The following is a 17,221-nucleotide window of genomic DNA, read 5'->3' as shown; positions in this document are numbered from 1 at the left end:
TTCAAATAGAAGAAAGCATTGGAGCAGATTTCCTTGTTCTGATTCCCTCCAGATATATTGTGCTGTATCTCCTTCATTGCCAGCTTGCATGGCTGGAAAGAAAATTTCTGCAGAGACCATGGACTGCTAAAAAGACAAATAAATGGTTCCTAGAAAAATCATACCTGAACTCTCTCTAGAAACAAAGATGATTAAACTGAGGCTATAATACTTAGCCATATCATGAGATGACTCACAAGAAAAGGCAATAATGCTTGCTGGAGGGCGATAGGAAAAAAGCAAGATCATATTCCAGATGAATAGACTCAGAGAAGCCAAGGAAATGATGACCTGGAAATCTCTCATTCATGTGTTCATCACAGGTCAAGATCAGTGTGTAGGCACTTAATAACAATAAAACGAAGTCCAACACACTTGGAGGGCACCAAGAGGAAAAACACTGTGAAATCATTTCTTGCTTTATGCCACTAGAATTGTAACTCTTGAGTTTTTGCAAGGGCCTTTCACAAGGAATTTTGTTACTGGAGTGCCTTTAGTTCTCCATCTGTGGAATAACTCAGGGAAGGATACCCATTCATTGTATCACAATTCCACAACTGCAGTTTTATAGCCCAGAATAGACATTACACGCCTTATCATGTAATTGTATCCTAATTACTATATTTGTCTTCTCATTGCCCAGTAATTGCTTGGGCCCGGAGGGCTGTTTATAAATTACAACAAAACCAAAAATTAACCCTTTCCTGTATATTATTTTGAATGTCTGTGGAATGTGTAAGATGTTGTTGTGTACAACTTGAGTCTGTATTGTCAAAGGCTTTCACGGCCGGAATCACTGGAGTGCTCGTGTGGCCAAGTTCTAGCAGCAGGTGAAATGTCAGGAGAAAATGCTGCTAGAACACAGCCATACAGCCCAGAAACCACACAGCACTCAACCACACAACATAATATGCAAACCTGACAAAACTTCCAGCCTCAACACAGAAGGAACTGCTGCAGTGGCAGAAAATCAAGCCTTTGCCAATTTATTAAGGATTGCCATAAAAATACAGTAGGAAATATCTTTGTCAAGTCAGATCATCCTACTTAATGTTACCCATTCTGTCGGCCTGCTTGATGATTTTGTGACTCAAGTTAAATGAGTATTTGGCTTGATATAATGGTTGCATACTATTCTGATTATGTGTTTTGTTTTTCACTAGGTTTGTTATATTATGCTGGCCATGGCTATGAAAACTATGGCAACAGTTTCATGGTGCCCATCGATGCCCCAAATCCCTATCGAGCTGCAAACTGTCTCTGTGTGCAAAACATTCTCAGACGGATGCAAGAAAAACAAACTGGCCTCAATGTGTTTTTACTGGATATGTGTAGAAAAAGGTATTAAAATGCTTTCCTCACTTAAGGGATTCTTCCCTAGCAGGTCATGGCTCAAGTTGTGTTGATTCTGTAGAAAAAGGCACATTAAACAGCTGAAAGGTCATTAGCTGGACACACATGTCACAGTCTTTTAGTCTCCAGGTTTTGAATTCAGAATGAATACAAAAAACAATTACAGAATGAAGTACACTTGCAACCTGGTGATCTTTGAAGTGAGGACAAAGAAGAATGCCCATGTCTAGACAGTGTTGATTCAAATAAAAATTCTTTTCTTCTTGCCCAGCAAATATAACACTTTTATCACTTCATGCAAGAAGAGCTGAGCTAGGGCTTTTTTTTCCAGAGCGCTGAAAATTTCATTTCAAGAGATAAAAACATGAGGTTATACTGAGAGGGAAGCAGGATAGCATGCTGGGTTTCCCCCATTCTGCTGGTGATCTCTTGTCATGGCTAACACTCCTTGCTCTTCCCACTCCCGGTTGCTACAGAAGAAAACTGTTTGTAAGGAAATATAGCAGCTGCTCCTTCTCTTTGTATATATGTTTTCAAGGCTTCAAGTACCTGTGGTGAGAGCCTTCAAAGTTCTGGGCTTGGGAGCCTTTCATGTGAATAGCACATTGTTCTGTTCATCTCTGACTGTTGTTGCACACGATAGATAGGCCTAACCAAACAGCTTTTAAAGAATGCATGTGCCCATTTTTAAGCCTTTGAGTAATTTGTCATAGCATCAGAACACTTAGCTTAATTATGACTTATCATTATTTTAAGCTAGTAGAGCAAGCATGGGCAAACTTTGGCCCTCCAGGTGTTTTGGACTTCAATTCCCACAATTCCTAACAACCTGTTGGCTGTTAGGAATTGTGGGGGTTGAAGTCCAAAACACCTGGAGGGCCAAGGTTTGCCCATGGCTGCAGTAGAGGTTTAATCAACATCTTCAAAATAAATACCCTTGGTATCTGCTGGGGTTTGGTTCCAGGACTTCCAGGATCTGTGGATGCTAAATTCTCAAAATACAATGCAATTAGTTACCCTTTGTATAAGATAGCAAAATCATATATCTATACACATATACACACACACATACACATATTCATTCAAGTCATGGGTGGTTGAATCTGTGGATATGAAGGATCCATAGATTATTGTGACATATCCTTATTTGGGCCAGAGACCACCTTATTAGACAAATAAGTGATCAGTTGTAATTAAAGAAAGGAAGAGCCAAGAGTTAAAGAAAGGAAGAAGAGAGGGGAAAGAGTATTATATTAAATGAGGCCAAAATTTTAAGTAATGCAAGAGATCACACAATCATAGAGTTGGAAAGACCACGAAGACTATCCAGTCCAATCCCCAAGTTGCACTATTATGCAGACCACAAAACTAATCAAACTGTTTGCTTAATCCTTTAGACTAAACCTCTGATTTTTGTGTTTAAATAAAGGAATGAATACGACAATACCATCCTCGTCCTGGATGCTTTGAAGGTTACAGCTAACATTGTCTTTGGATATGCCACGTAAGGAAATTATTTGAACTTTGTACATTTCATAGATGTGTCTCCTGCTTTAGTTAAGAAATAGGAAAGTGTGATAGTTTGTTCTGACCTAGTAAGAAAATAATATATTGTCCTTCCAAGGAAAGAGATGAATAATGTATGAAATGCAATTTGCTTGTAGCTATTGCAAGCCTTTATATAGTTTGTGTTCATTTTTAGTCATTACAAACATATGGATAAATTAGCACTATTCATTATCAGATAAATTTTGTATAATGTACAGTGAAGATGCACCATGGAGTTTCTTTCAGTAATGGATAGAACTCTGCTGTGAATCTCAGATGTGTATATCTTTTTTTCTGTTGTCACCATAGGAAACAGTGAAGAAGGAGTTGAGTTTTAAAGTGGTTATCTGAATACAGTTATCTTCTTGGCCTCTTAAACAAAAACACAGAAGCAGATGATATAGTGATGAAAGAGATACATTTGATATGTCTTAATTTCATGCTACTTTCCCCCAACATATCCACATCGTAGCTGGTGAAGAAAGGGGACAACTGAATATCTGCCTGTGTATCTGTTGTCAGGCACAAAGCAATGGAGGTATCCTCTGGACCTTCTCAGGGCTTCCAGAAGCCCTGGAAGATCATTATCATTGTGTACCTGGTTATGAGACTGTAGCAGAAGGCACAATTAAGACATCATCCTCTAGGACCTCCAAAGGACCTTTGTGAAGTCTCAGCAGGTGCCTTCATCGTTTGGCTATAATCACATAGCCAGATTCTACTCAGGTATCACCTCATCTGCACCATTCACTACATGGTCATGTTGAGGGGGATTTAGCTTGAAAATTACTGGGTTTCAGGGACAAGAGACATGAAAAGTCATAGTGTTCCCCTTAGTGGACTTTACACTATGATACCATGATGCAAGATCTGCCATTATTGGGTTGTTGTGTGTTTTCCAGGCTGTATGGCCATGTTGCAGAAGTATTCTCTCCTGACATTTTGCCCACATCTATGGCAGGCATCCTCAGAGGTTGTGAGGTATATCCTGTGAGGATGCCTGCCATAGATGTGGGTGAAATGTCAGGAGAGAATACTTCTGGAACATGGCGATAAGGTAAAGGCAAAGGTTTCCCCTGTCTGACTCTGGTGGTGGTGCTCATCTCCATTTCTAAGCCGAAGAGCCGGCGTTGTCCGTAGACACCTCCAAGGTCATGTGGCCGGCATGACTGCATGGAGCGCCGTTACCTTCCCGCCAGAGCGGTACCTATTGATCTACTCACATTGGCAAGTTTTCGAACTGCTAGGTTGGCAGAAGGAACATGGCCATACAGCCTGGAAAACACACAACAACCCTGTGATTCCAGCCATGAAAGCCTTCGACAACACATCTGTTATTACTGTTTTACAAAATTAAAATAAAGGCAGAGAATTTGATAAATCTTATCTCTACAAGTCTTACAATTAGTAGAACAAATATAACTGAACTTCTTTATATACTTATATGAGAGTAAGCTTTGCTGAAATCAGAGTCCCATGTGAGCTTTAAAATAGGAAGATTATTATTTGTCATCATGGACGTTCAGCATTATAAGAATTTAGAAGAACAGTAAGACCTCCGTATCTGTGGGGATGAGGAGATATGTTCCTGGCTGGACTGTAGTTACCATAGACCACAGATGTGATCAAATGCCATTGGATTATCTGACTTCTGGTCCCAGCATACCTAATGGCCTAGGAATTTTCTTGGTTCTCCAGTGCAACTTTATGGTAACTTGTAGAATTACACTATAGAATCATCTGGAGGATGTAGCAGATTCCTAGAGAGATTGTTTTTTTCCCCAGACACGAATAAATGAAATTGCAGCTATGGAGCAATTCCTCCTTGTCATCCTGGACTACTCAAGTCTAAATGTAGTTAGATAGATGATAGAGTTAGATTGAGGGAATCCTTTCCCTGTTTCCTAAGCATCCTAGACAGGCTTTACTGTGTTTCACTCTATCCTGTTTACGTCACATCCCTTACTTTGAAGTTAGTGGAAATGTGAATCTTTAGGGACACTAACTTCTCATTGGTCAGAGTGTCTTTTATGGCCCCAATAAACTGGACCATGCGGTTGGAACCATTTTTTTGGTTCTCTCTTCTCCCTTTGTTCTTCTAGCTAACAAGAAGCATCTTGCTGTCTCTCCTGGCAAGATGTAACTATTTAGATGTTTGTTATTTTTCCTTTCTTATTTTTCTTTAGAAACCAGTCTAGAGTAGACTAGACAGCTCCCAAGCCTTTCTATCTGCAATCGAGTTCTTTTTACCTGAATAAATACTTTTTGAACTTTTATTGAGACTCTGCAGTCCATTGCAATCCTAAATGATCAAAGGCTTCTCTTGCTCACCCTGTGTAAGTAACTGTTGCATTTAAAATCAGCTACTCTGCTGATTTTGGTGGAATCTCCCCCAGAGAGGATTAAATTGAGTCTAACCGCTCAGAGATTACCACAACACTCCTAACTGCTCCAACAAACCAGTTGGGGTTCATAGGCCATGCTGGCTAGCCCCATTCCAATCATATTCCATTGGCTGTGCCTCCCCAGCATTTTTAATACACCTAAGAAGGTTCTCTGTGCCATCATTAATTAAGAACTTCTCCATGTCGTGAAAGGAGCCTGGTATAATTATGATCTCTCAAATAGGGGGACATTTCCCCACATATATGGCAGTATCAAAGCAGATGGCAGATGGGACATCCACAGGAGATACTAGCAGTAGCAGGTGGGATCTCGTGAAGGGTTATTTTGGATTATAGGAAGCTGTTCCTTCAGCAGATAGAATGTGACCTGGATTCAGGTTTTATCTTTGCTGCTGATTTACTGTGTCCTTGAGAAAAATGCTATTTTCCAACCTATAAAGATAGAGTTCTTGGCAAATTCAGCACTGTGTTGGCAGAGTGCAGATTTGTCTGCAAGTTTTATAGAGACCTTGAACTAAAATGTAGATGCTTACTATGTGTCTTGTAAATATTTGCTGATTTGTAAACTGTTCTATGGAATCTGATTCTTCACTCGCTATAAAGCTATTTTTAATGAAGATAATTTAGATTTTCTCAGCTGTACTATACTGCTACGTTTACATCCACCCTGCAAATACTGTTTTGCTGTTAAAATATATTTTAAAGATGCCAAGGAGCAGAAGCATTTGAAATTCAGCAGTCTGGATTATCTAATGGGATTTTTGTGAAGTTTTTGAAGGAACGTTTGTTGGAGGACAAGAAGATTACAGTTCTTCTTGATGGTGTGGCAGAAGGTGAGAGAAAGCTGTGAAAAGTAAAGAAGAAAAGCTTTGGTTTAACTGTACTTGCGCCCTTTAAAAACTACAGTTGACAAGGGTCATAATGCAATGTAAAAAAGCTGTTTTGTGCAGCCCAATTTGGTTAATGCATGTCAACTTTTTTTAAAAAGTATTAAAACACAACTTATACTATAGAAAGAAGTTGTGTAGCACTATACATTCCCAAATGTACTTAACCTTTTCCTTGGCAAGAATTTTTTCACTTGAAATTTGCTCCTTCCAAGATGTGTTTACCACATGAGACACTTGTACACATTTTAAATCTGCCTCTGGAGTCCCATGGCAAAGGAATACTTTGGAGAGAACAGAGACTTCACGGCGAAAACTGTTGATGGAGAAATGATATGTGTATATATCCTGTCACTTCTCTGCTCAAATTCAGTCTGTTAAGGTTATCGTTGTGCTGTATTTTAAGATTTGTTTTGTTTTGTTTTGTGGAGTAAAGGAAAAGAGCCTCCTAAAGTTTTACATTACAGCCCTCAGAATCTTCTAACCCAGACATGGGCAAACTTTGGCCCTCCAGGTGTTTTGGACTTCAACTCCCACAATTCCTAGCCTCAGGCCCTTTCCTTTTCCCCCTCAGCTGCTTAAGTGGCTGAGGGGGGAAAGGAAGAGGGCTGAAGCCAGGAATTGTGGGAGTTGAAGTCCAAAACACCTGGAGGGCCAAAGTTTGCCCATGCCTGCTCTAACCGGTATAGCCATAAAGTTGTAACTTTTCCAAATATGCAAAGGAACAATGAATGGCTTTCAAAGCTTTGCTGTGCTATTTTATAGTCTTTATTTTTCATTTTGCATCCATTCACAGCCCTAATTTTCCTTGAGCTGCTGCTGCTTTGGAGTTATTTCTTATACTTGAAAGGGCTTCTTGATTGATCTCAGATAATCAGACAATCCATAACAACCATATTAATGTTGTGAGTGCCATGAGACAATCATATTTGAAGTCAGGATCTTCATATTGTCCGTATTCTGAAAAATAAATTTAGACAACAACTTGGAAAGAATACCATTAATCTTAACTTTGGTGTAAAATATTGAGAATATGCATTTTTTGCAAGAATGTTCTGGGAATAAAAGTAATTGTGTGTGCAAAGAAAAGTTCTGATCAGTTTAACTCGGGCACGAGCAAACTTCTGCCTTCCAGGTGTTTAGGACTTCAACTCCCACAATTCCTAACAGCCAGTAGGCTGTTAGGAATTGTGGGAGTTGAAGTCCAAAACACCTGGACGGCCGAATTTTGCCCATGCCTGGTCTAACTATACATTCATACAGAAGACGGTGAAAATACAGAGAATATCATTATTGCCACTATGCTTAAAATGTATAAGTCATATTGAATGTAAAGTGTTTATGTGTGTGCACATGTGTCTGTGCGGTATATCTCATGTGGAAGAACTTGCACAGTGTGTTCTACTGTCCTGAATTGTAAAAAGCCAGGCTTAAATGCCTTCAAAATCAGGTTTGTCATGGAAACGCTGACACCATCATAACCATAGCAACATAGTGGCACTGCTGGGATATAGGTGCTTTAATTGGCATTTTCAGCAGCTTTGATTCCTAGAAAATGATTTGAGTCTTTTATTTTTAGATATGGGCAAGTGTCACCTTACCAAAGGCAAGCAGGCTTTGGAGATTCGCAGCAGTTTATCTGAGAAGAGGGCATTAACTGATCCTATTCAGCAAACCGTAACCTCAGCAGAGGCATTGGCACGGAATCTGCAGTGGGCAAAAGCACATGGTAAATACGGGAAGTAAATATGGGAATACGCCATTTAATTAGTTGAGCTAAACCGCTCCCATCCCAGGGGCAATGAATCACAGTATTGTGCATATATTAAAATTCTAGGTATTCCTTCTGTCTTTCCCTTGCTCTGTTGTCATACAGATTTTCTACCTTCCCTCTCCCTGTGCAGGTTTGCTGCTGATGCATTCGAGACAGATATCTTTGCATTTTAATAGATGCATATCTTAAATGGAGCAATTTGAGAGCGTGGGTTGAAGGTGTATATGTTTGCATGCGCACGTATGCGTACATGTGCAAATGGAAGGAGAAGGAGAAGACAAGGAGGGATCATATGAAAGGGAACATGCCACCAGCTCCTTTTCCATCTTAGCTTAGCAAGAGGACATCAATATCATATAACTAGGCTTTTCCAACTCTGTCCTCTGCCTCTATTTCCAAAGCAACTGCCACGTGAAAAGTTCACATTCGCAAGAGTGTGGCTGTAGCAACACATTATACAATGTTTGGGAAGAAGCTGAAGTGGCATATATAATAAGACAGAATCATAAAGTTGGAAGACATCTCAAGGGCCATCCAATCCAAGTCTCTTCTGCCGTGGAGGAAGACACAAAGCAAGCACTCCTTTACAAATCGAATTGATGGATTTAAACTGGTGAATGCTATCATCTAGTGGCCAAATATACAAATAGCAGGAGGAGGCGCTGAGAAGTCGGATTTGTTAACATATTATCAAGAGTTGCTATAATAGGAAAACATTAAAGATACAGTCCTCTCAAGCTGAAATTGCAGAGTTCCTGCAAGCATGTTGTAGAAGAATTTAGATTGGTGAAGGAGGATTTTTAAAAACTACTGTGCAAGATTCAACAAGAAATTTGGATCCAAAGAAGAGGTTGAAAATGAAGACAGCTGTTAAATTACAGCTACAGAGAAGATTTTTTGGAAGTTATCAACAGTAAAAAAACAACACTCAGAAAACAGAAATTCCAGACAGGAAACAATCAGCATCAACTAACACCTCCCAACAAAGGATTCCCCCAGGCAGGAAGCAGCCAGGCTTTAAAGCTGCACGGCTATTCAGTGCTAATCAAGGTGGCCAGTTGCAACACTCACACTTGCCTCAAGCAAACAAGAGTTCTTTCTTCCACACAGGACCTGCCACAAATATATAAACCGCTCTTGCCTAGTTTCCAACAGACCTCACAATCTCTGAAGATGTCTGCCATAGATGTGGGCGAAACGTCAGAGAGAATGCTTCTGGAACATGGACACACAATCCAGAAAACTCACAACAATGCGGTATAAAATGATTTACCAAAAGAAATCCGTTTCCTTATGTACATTGTAGTGTATCTGTTTTGACTGTTAAAATAAATTTCATAGTGACAAGGTAGCTAATGAATAATGAGTATAATGAAAGATAGTACAGCTAATATATTACTGTACAGCTAATTTTGAAAGAGAGCGGCACTGTACCATTCTTAATAAAATATCCTTGTTTTCCAGAACTTCCTGAAAGTATGTGCCTTCAGTTTAATTGCGGCGTCCAGATTCAGCTGGGTTTCGCTGCAGAATTCTCCAATGTGATGATTGTCTACACGAGGATAATAAAGAAACCACCTGAAATTACAGTGTGCAATGCTTATGTGACAGATTTTCCTCTTGTAAGTTGGTGTCGTGAGGCTTTGTGGCATCCTTTTTTATTTTAATATGATGAAAACAAATGTCTATACACTAGCTCAGGCATGGGCAAACTGTGTCCCTCGAGGTGTTTTGGACTTCAACTCCCACAATTCCTAACAGCCTCAGACCCTTTCCTTTTCCCCATCAGCCACTTAAGTGGCTGATGGGGGAAAGGAAAGGGTCTGAGGCTGTTAGGAATTGTGGGAGTTGAAGTCCAAAACACCTCGTGGGACAAAGTTTTCCCATGCCTGCACTAGCCTCAAAGCTTAAATATTTTAATTCGGTGTTGCAAGGGTTGGGATGAAAAGCAATGTCCTATTGCTGATCAATGAGGGATAGGAAAAGGTCTGGTTTGCAGGATCCACTTTGTTTTCATATCAAAATTCGCCTTTTTCACAGCTGACTCCTTGACTTCAAGGAGTGCAGATTGAAGGCTCACTAAAACTTGTGGCCACATCCATCTAGGAGTTGGCAGATTTTCTGGCATTTCCACGTATTTCCTCCTTGATTCAGCAGGTTGTGGGAACATCTTTCTTATCTCTCTTTTTTTGAGGACAGAATGAAATACATCACTCTGCTTCTACTAAACGTCATATTCCCTGCTTTCTTGCAAACAAAACTTGCAAAAAGGTGAACTTTAAAGCACTTGTATAGGGCTGTCATCTTGAAAAAGAAGTTAAGCTTTAGCCATATGAGAAAAAATCACATTCGCATTCTTAGAAATATGGAGCAGCAGGTTAAACCGCTGAGCTACTGAACTTGCTGACCGAAAAGTCGGCGGTTGAAATCTGGGGTGCAGGGTAAGCTCCAGCTGTTAGACCCAGCTTCTGCCAACTTTGCAGTTCGAAACATGCAAATGGGAGTAGATCTAAAAGGTCCCACTCTGACAGGAAGGTAACAGCGCTGCATGCAGTCATGTTGGCCACATGACCTTGGAGGTGTCTATGGATAACATCGGCTTTTTGGCTTAAAAATGGAGATGAGCACCAACCATCAGAGTCAGACATGACTAGACTTAATGTCAGGCGAAAACCTTTACCTTTACCTATTCTTAAGAAATATAATCACAGAGCCACATCTCCTGGACCTGAGTTAAAAGTTGCCAGAAGCCATTAGGTTTAAGCATTAAGAAACTTTGATGCAAATATCATCAACAAAGTTCATCACATGGCTAGTTAAAGCATTTATCTTGCTCGAGCCATCCCTTTTGCCCACTAGTATGGATTTAAAAAACTGCACTTATCCTGTTCATGCTCAACATCATCCTCATTGCTGTCCTTGTCTTGGCAGGCAATTTTTTAAAAAATAATTTAATATTCTTTCAAGAGTTGAATGTTTTCAAATGGCTTTTAATATTGCAATGCTGCTTCTGTTTTTAAATCTTCTGTGTATTTTAATTATAGGCTATAAAACGTCTCAGTGTTATTGATAGTTTAATTATATTTTAATGCTTTGGTTACAGTTGGCCCCGTGTATCCAAAGATTCAACCATCCACAGTTTGAAAATATTCCAGAACAAAAATCCAAAAAGCAAAACTTGATTTTGCCATTTTATATATGAGGCATCATTTTACTACACCATTGTATATAATGGAACTTGAACTTCCACAGATTTTGGTATCCACTAGTTATGGGCGTGAAATTTGTCTCATCTGTTTGATTCGTGTTTCTGTTTCATTCCATCAATTTGGGTGAAAAGAAAACAGTTCTTTCACCACCGAAAACCAAAAACAAATATCTGCCCTCCCGATTTCAGAAGGCTCAGTAGAAACAGATCGGGGCCTCTACCAAAAGCCGGGACACGAAACTGATCAAGGTTTACCGCGAATGCACACAACTAATATCACAAGGGTGCACTGTTTGCTATATTTGTTTTAAATGTAAGCCACTGTTTGTCTCTCTTTTACAGGGAAAGGTGGAAAGAGAGGTAGCAGAGATTATAACAATGACAATTGTATCAACACTTATTTTCATTCAGCAATGTGTTGTTGTTGTTCTTAGTTATTTGGGACTCGGATATCCTTGCAGATCTACTACAGATCACCAAAAGATCTGTCAGTATGTCCAGCTCTACTTTTTTCCTGTGCCAGTGTTAAACTTACAGGTTGTTTTTTTTTATTTTTCATCAGGATTTGGATGTGGATCCTAAAGAAGCAAACAAAGGAACTCCTGAAGAAACTGGCAGCTATTTGCTTTCAAAAGACTTACCCAAACATTGTCTCTATACTAGAATATGTTCCTTACAAAAGTTAAAGGTTAGTTTATATTGCTTTTATCTTGCACGATTGGAGCTTTATTGAGTCACAAGAATAAGATGGAACTTTTTGTAACATAAATACTAGTAGCCTTCAATAACAAGTTTCCCTTTTGAAATAACCCAGTAGTGTAAAACCTTCCCATGGATCCAGCTTTTGGGGGTGAAGCAAGGGATGTTCCGTGTGAGATGAGAAGGCCTCTTAGTTGAGGTTGCTGAATGTGGATTCTTTCATTCTTGAGCAAGTGTTGTGAACGGAATGGGAAACTGTATGAATTTTGGAAGAAGGGGCTTTGTTTTCTTGCTCCGTTGTTTTCTTGCTCAATTGCAGCACTAACTGAAGAAAAACAAATGGGAACTTCAGTTACCACACTGCTATGGAATCAGGATAAGAAACTGCCTGGAAGATGAGAATGAATTGTAAAGAAATTGATTTCATTTGTATAAAACAGTATGTATTTGTGTGCGCACGCGCATGTAAGCACACACATACACACACATAATGAAGAGCACCTGGCATCCCTTGGTTTGTAAATCATCATTAATTATGATGAACCAGCATGTGCTAAAATTAATTTCTTAAGGACAGGCACATTCAGCTTTTACTTCTGTCCCCTTTGAGTTTGAAAGCACTTTTCATTCAGTGACCATATTAGCAAATGGTATTTGTGAAATACTAATGTCAATTAAGCAATTGTTGCTATATGCTTTTACATAAACATCTTAAAAATAAATGTGGAATCTTATTACAAATAGAGAATATTCTTGCCTATGGATGTGACAACTTCTAATAATAATAATGGTGTAATTGACAGTAAGACATTAGAACTGACTTGTGAGAGTCTGCCATGTGAACTCATTCAAAAAGACAGAACTACCTGAATCAGAATTATCCAGTATGTTTGAACTTAAATAGATACTGTGTTTATTTTGGCAATAAGTGCTCTGCATTAATGGTTTTGTTTTTTAATTCATAGGAAGACTTAACCTTCACCGTTTACCTCCACTATGAATATGATGGAGTAGATGAAGTTGTGGATGAGAGGAAAGTGGTGAACATTGGCAAGCCGCTCATTGCTAAATTGCGCATTCATCAAGGATTTGGGAAGAATAGCTGCCTCCAGCACTGTTGTGTGTCTAGTGGGCCTTGTTTTACTCAGTCATCTGATGCCGGGCCAGCTGTATATCATCCCTCTCACCCAAATCATCACCCACATTCCTATGCAGGCTTTCCCCAACCGAACTCTGCTCACCCAGAAGGCATTTCACATCCAGCAACATGCCACTGTGATATGACTCCAAATAGACTGATGGCGTGGCAGACAACATGGCCCTATTCATTTAGTTCAAACCAAGGCAATATGCCTGTGGAAACAACAGATGAACAGGAATCTGATTTCTCGGGAAACTTCAGACTGTCTTAACAGTAGCCACGTTCTTTACATGGTAGTTTGTTGGTGACATTCCTCGGGTAGGCCATTGCAACACTGCTTGTGTGTTTTAGGATTTGGAAGGAGAGTACTACCACTAGTAGAGAACATTGGTGTGGATCTGAACTAAGTTTGGTCACATGGAGGTTCCACTGAAATTAACCCTGTCTAGATTTATCCCATAGGGAGTACAGATCTGTCTGTACTTTTAAAAGTGGCAACTGGGAAAATGTGTTTCTCCATTCCCAGATTTGTCCATATTGAAAGCCAGTAGTAAGAAAACTACAAGTCACATGGGGATGCAATAACAGGAATCATTTGGTTTAGGCATTTTCTTGCCTATCCTCAAATCTAGCAATGGGCTTGCAACATTCAAAGGATAATTATGGGGTAACAGATATTGACAGAAAGTTGATGGTGACAAATAATTGAAATGAGCCTATTTGGCATCCGGTGGCCACATTTGGAAATAAGATGTTGGATAGAGTCTTGGTCTGATCCATCAGGGTGGCTAAAATCACAATGGTAATACTCAAAGAACAGACGTCAGAATACCAGTTATTAGGGAAGATGCCCATCCGGATGTAGTTAGATTCATGTCATTGTGGGCTTTCCACGGAGCACCAACTTGATCATTCTGGAAACAGAATGCTGGATTAGATCAGCATTTGGTCTGATCAGTATATATAGCCAATATTTCTGGAAATTTTAGCACCTTGCTTCTCATACTGGACACAAAACACCCATGACAGTTTTATGAGGATTTTCCTAACCAATTAGTAATGTAGCACAAGACCAGCATTACCATTTATAAGACAGGAAGGACAGAGGCTTTTTTGTTTGCCTTTAGAAGCTGTTTCATTAGATAGCAAGAGTGATAAAATTTTACGACTAGTACTCATCTAACCTATATTATCTTCATAAGTTTTTTAAAGCATCAGCATTCCTTTCTTACATGTAATTCATCCTTTTGTTACTATCAGACTTGTGGTTTCTTAAATTTTGATTGCTGTTGGCATCTCGTGGAGAGAGATTATTACTTAAGTGTCAGTTCATCAGAAACCAGCCATGAAAAATGCTTCTGGATCTTTGCACTGAATTTTGGGCTTGCTGAGAGAGAAATGTAAAAATAAAAATTGAATACAGAGGTGTTACTGCATTTAATATTAGGGAAACAGTTGGCATGTGATTGGGAAGCCAAGACAGCTAGAGAATCATTGGGATCTTGAGGAAGGAGGAGAAGAAGTTGTTGAAGATAAGAAGCACAAGCAGGACTAAATATTTTGGGAGGAAATAGACAATGCATTGTTTATATCTCTTCCTAAGAGAGGCTATGAGGAACAGCTTTACCACTGCTGTAATCAGGCACATGAAGGAGGGTAGGGTGTACGATCAACAAAATATGTGCCAGGATCTATACCTTCAGAAATACTCTTTATTTTCTTTATTGCATTTGGATTCCATCTTGTTCCCAATCTGGGACCCAAGGCAGCTTACAAACAATAAAACAACATATGCTAAAATATAATAAAACTATAACATGAGCCATACAAAGTAATGTTAAAACTTAGAAAAGTTAAAACGAGTACACAATCATTCCTGTATGTCATTATTCATTAAACGGCTATTTGAACAAGAATGATACATCCAGTTTGTTGTAAGTTGTTTCTGACTTATGGTGATCTTAAGGAGACTTATAGTAAGCTTTCAGAGGTGTTTCTAGCACTGAAAGCATGCGATTTGACCAGGCTTAGTTAGGACCCAAACCATATCGAGCAGGCATGGGCAAACTTCGGCCTTCCAGGTGTTTTGAACTTCAACTCCCACAATTCCTAACAGGCTGTGTGGTCTTAATAGTCAATCTTAATTTTGTTCACAGCTCTATTTTATAATCCCAGAACTTGCATTGTATGTCTCACCTGGTAAACCAAATTCTCTTTCTTACAGCACAGTATGATCCAGAAGTTTGCTTTCAGTTTGGAATTTCTGACTTCAGTTTTTTAGGCACTTTAGCGGTTTCAGTCTCCAACTGGGCTAGCATTTGATACACTCCATAAACATAAACCTCTGTAAATTTCCTAGTAATTCTTAAGTATTTATGTTAACACCAGTCTAAGATTAGCTGAATGCTTTTGGTAAATATATATCATATTCATATTTGTTTTTTACTTATAAAGGATGATATTTAATCTGGCATATATGTAAATACTTAAAAGCATGATTGTTGACACAATTTTCTGTTACACCATAATTGGTAGAAATGTATTTAAAAACTCAATAACTATGTTTTTTAGCTATCCAGGTGATTTAAATAAATTATTCAGTTTTATCAATAAATGATTTACATTTTCATCATTTGCTGGTAAGTAGTGCCATTTATTAAAAACAGAATGTGATACACTGAGTTCATTGTAAGTTGTTTCTGACTTATGGGGGAGTTTTCAGAGGGGTTTCTGGGGCTGAGAGCATCCAGTTTTTATGATTGTGCAGGGATTTCAATCCCGAGAAATGAAACTGCATGTCAATAATTCATTTGCACATATAATGTCAGGACCCAGGCCGCAGAGCACCAATAACCATGCGCAGAGACCAGAATCTATCTAATATCTTTATTAAAGGAATATATAAAGTCAATAAAAACAGGTGAAGAATATAGTTCAGAATTAGACCTTTCAGGAAAGGTCAAATATAGTCCAGGAAAACAATGTCCAATATGAGATATTAGAGTCCAAAGTTATAATCCAATAACCGAAACACACACTTGCCGAGCAAGTGTGGGGAAATGACAGGGTCCTTTAGTCCAATGGAGCTTGACAACAAGGCTGGAAACAAACTAGATTCTTGGCAAACAAGACTTGATACGTGGCAACAAGAAGCAAGAACGAGGTCCGAGGAACAAAACAAGGTCCGTGGCAAGGTCCTGGAAACAAAGAACTGGAGTAGCGTAGTCCACACACGATCTCACTCCTGAAGCTGACGAATTGACTCCGCAAGGATCTCCTTGCGGGTAAACACCTATATAGGATCTTGTTTTCCCGCCAAGGAACACTTTCCCTGGGGAACAAGAAGTGAAACCCATACTGTGTCCAGATGCATGACTCCTTAAGATTTCCCAAGGGAAACAGGCTTAATCAGCTAATTGTCTGGCAGCGATTCTGGCACTTCGGCGATTCGCCTCCCTAGCGCCTCTATCTCGATTATAATTATCCTTACGAGAGAACAGGGGAGAATTCTGCCCAAGGCTTGTTTGGCTGACTTCTGGAGGGCAAACATCCTGCAGGTGCAAGGGCTCCAATTCTGGCTGAAACGGTGGGAAACCAAAGTTTTCCTCTTCGTCTGCCACAATAGTACTAGGAACGGGACTACATGGCCCATGAGACATCACACTATCCCCCTCCTCAAGGCCCCTCTCCAAAATGGGCCCTCTTCCCGAGGTGCGGGGCCGCGGCTTGGCAGGGTAGGCCTGATGGAAGCGGCGGACTAAGTCGGGGGCATGGACTGTGGAAGCGTCTTCCCAAGAGCGTTCTTCGGGGCCAAAACCCACCCAGTCAATGAGATACTGAAGGCGGCGGCGGTGGAAGCGGGAATCCAAAATGTCCTGAACCTCGAATTCCTCCTCCCCATCCACCAAAACAGGAGTGGGGGCCGGCCGGTCTACATCAGGGCGCACACCATCCGCCGGAAGGAGCAGGGAGCGATGAAACACTGGATGGATGCGCATAGAGCGCGGAAGTTGGAGTTTGAAAGTCACGGGGTTAAGTTGCGCCACCACTGGATAGGGACCAATGAAACGGGCATCTAGCTTCCGGCAGGGACGGTGGGAGGGCAAAAAGCGAGTGGACAGCAGAACCCGATCTCCTACCTTGATTTCGGGGCCCGGTTGGCGATGA

General features: G+C 39.9%; 1 protein-coding gene across 4 annotated transcripts in view; it reads left to right on the top strand.

Annotated features, from left to right (window-relative positions):
• malt1 (MALT1 paracaspase) overlaps positions 1–15,686 on the top strand; it is a 45,767-nt gene extending 30,081 nt beyond the window's left edge. For all 4 annotated transcript variants that reach the window (XM_008115132.3, XM_016995256.2, XM_008115133.3 and 1 more), the window contains 7 exons: positions 1,203–1,380; positions 2,822–2,896; positions 6,051–6,178; positions 7,812–7,961; positions 9,471–9,628; positions 11,777–11,902; positions 12,879–15,686. In XM_008115132.3, coding sequence (XP_008113339.2) covers positions 1,203–1,380; positions 2,822–2,896; positions 6,051–6,178; positions 7,812–7,961; positions 9,471–9,628; positions 11,777–11,902; positions 12,879–13,325 — 1,262 coding nt within the window. In that variant the 3' untranslated portion in view covers positions 13,326–15,686. The remainder of the gene's footprint in view (positions 1–1,202; positions 1,381–2,821; positions 2,897–6,050; positions 6,179–7,811; positions 7,962–9,470; positions 9,629–11,776; positions 11,903–12,878) is intronic.
• The last annotated feature ends 1,535 nt before the right edge of the window (positions 15,687–17,221 follow it).

The sequence above is a fragment of the Anolis carolinensis genome, chromosome 2, assembly GCF_035594765.1.
Source record: "Anolis carolinensis isolate JA03-04 chromosome 2, rAnoCar3.1.pri, whole genome shotgun sequence".
Classification (NCBI taxonomy): Eukaryota; Metazoa; Chordata; class Lepidosauria; order Squamata; family Dactyloidae; genus Anolis; species Anolis carolinensis.
The sequence above is the reverse complement of the archived record's forward strand: the minus strand, read 5'-3'. Positions and strand labels throughout refer to the sequence as shown.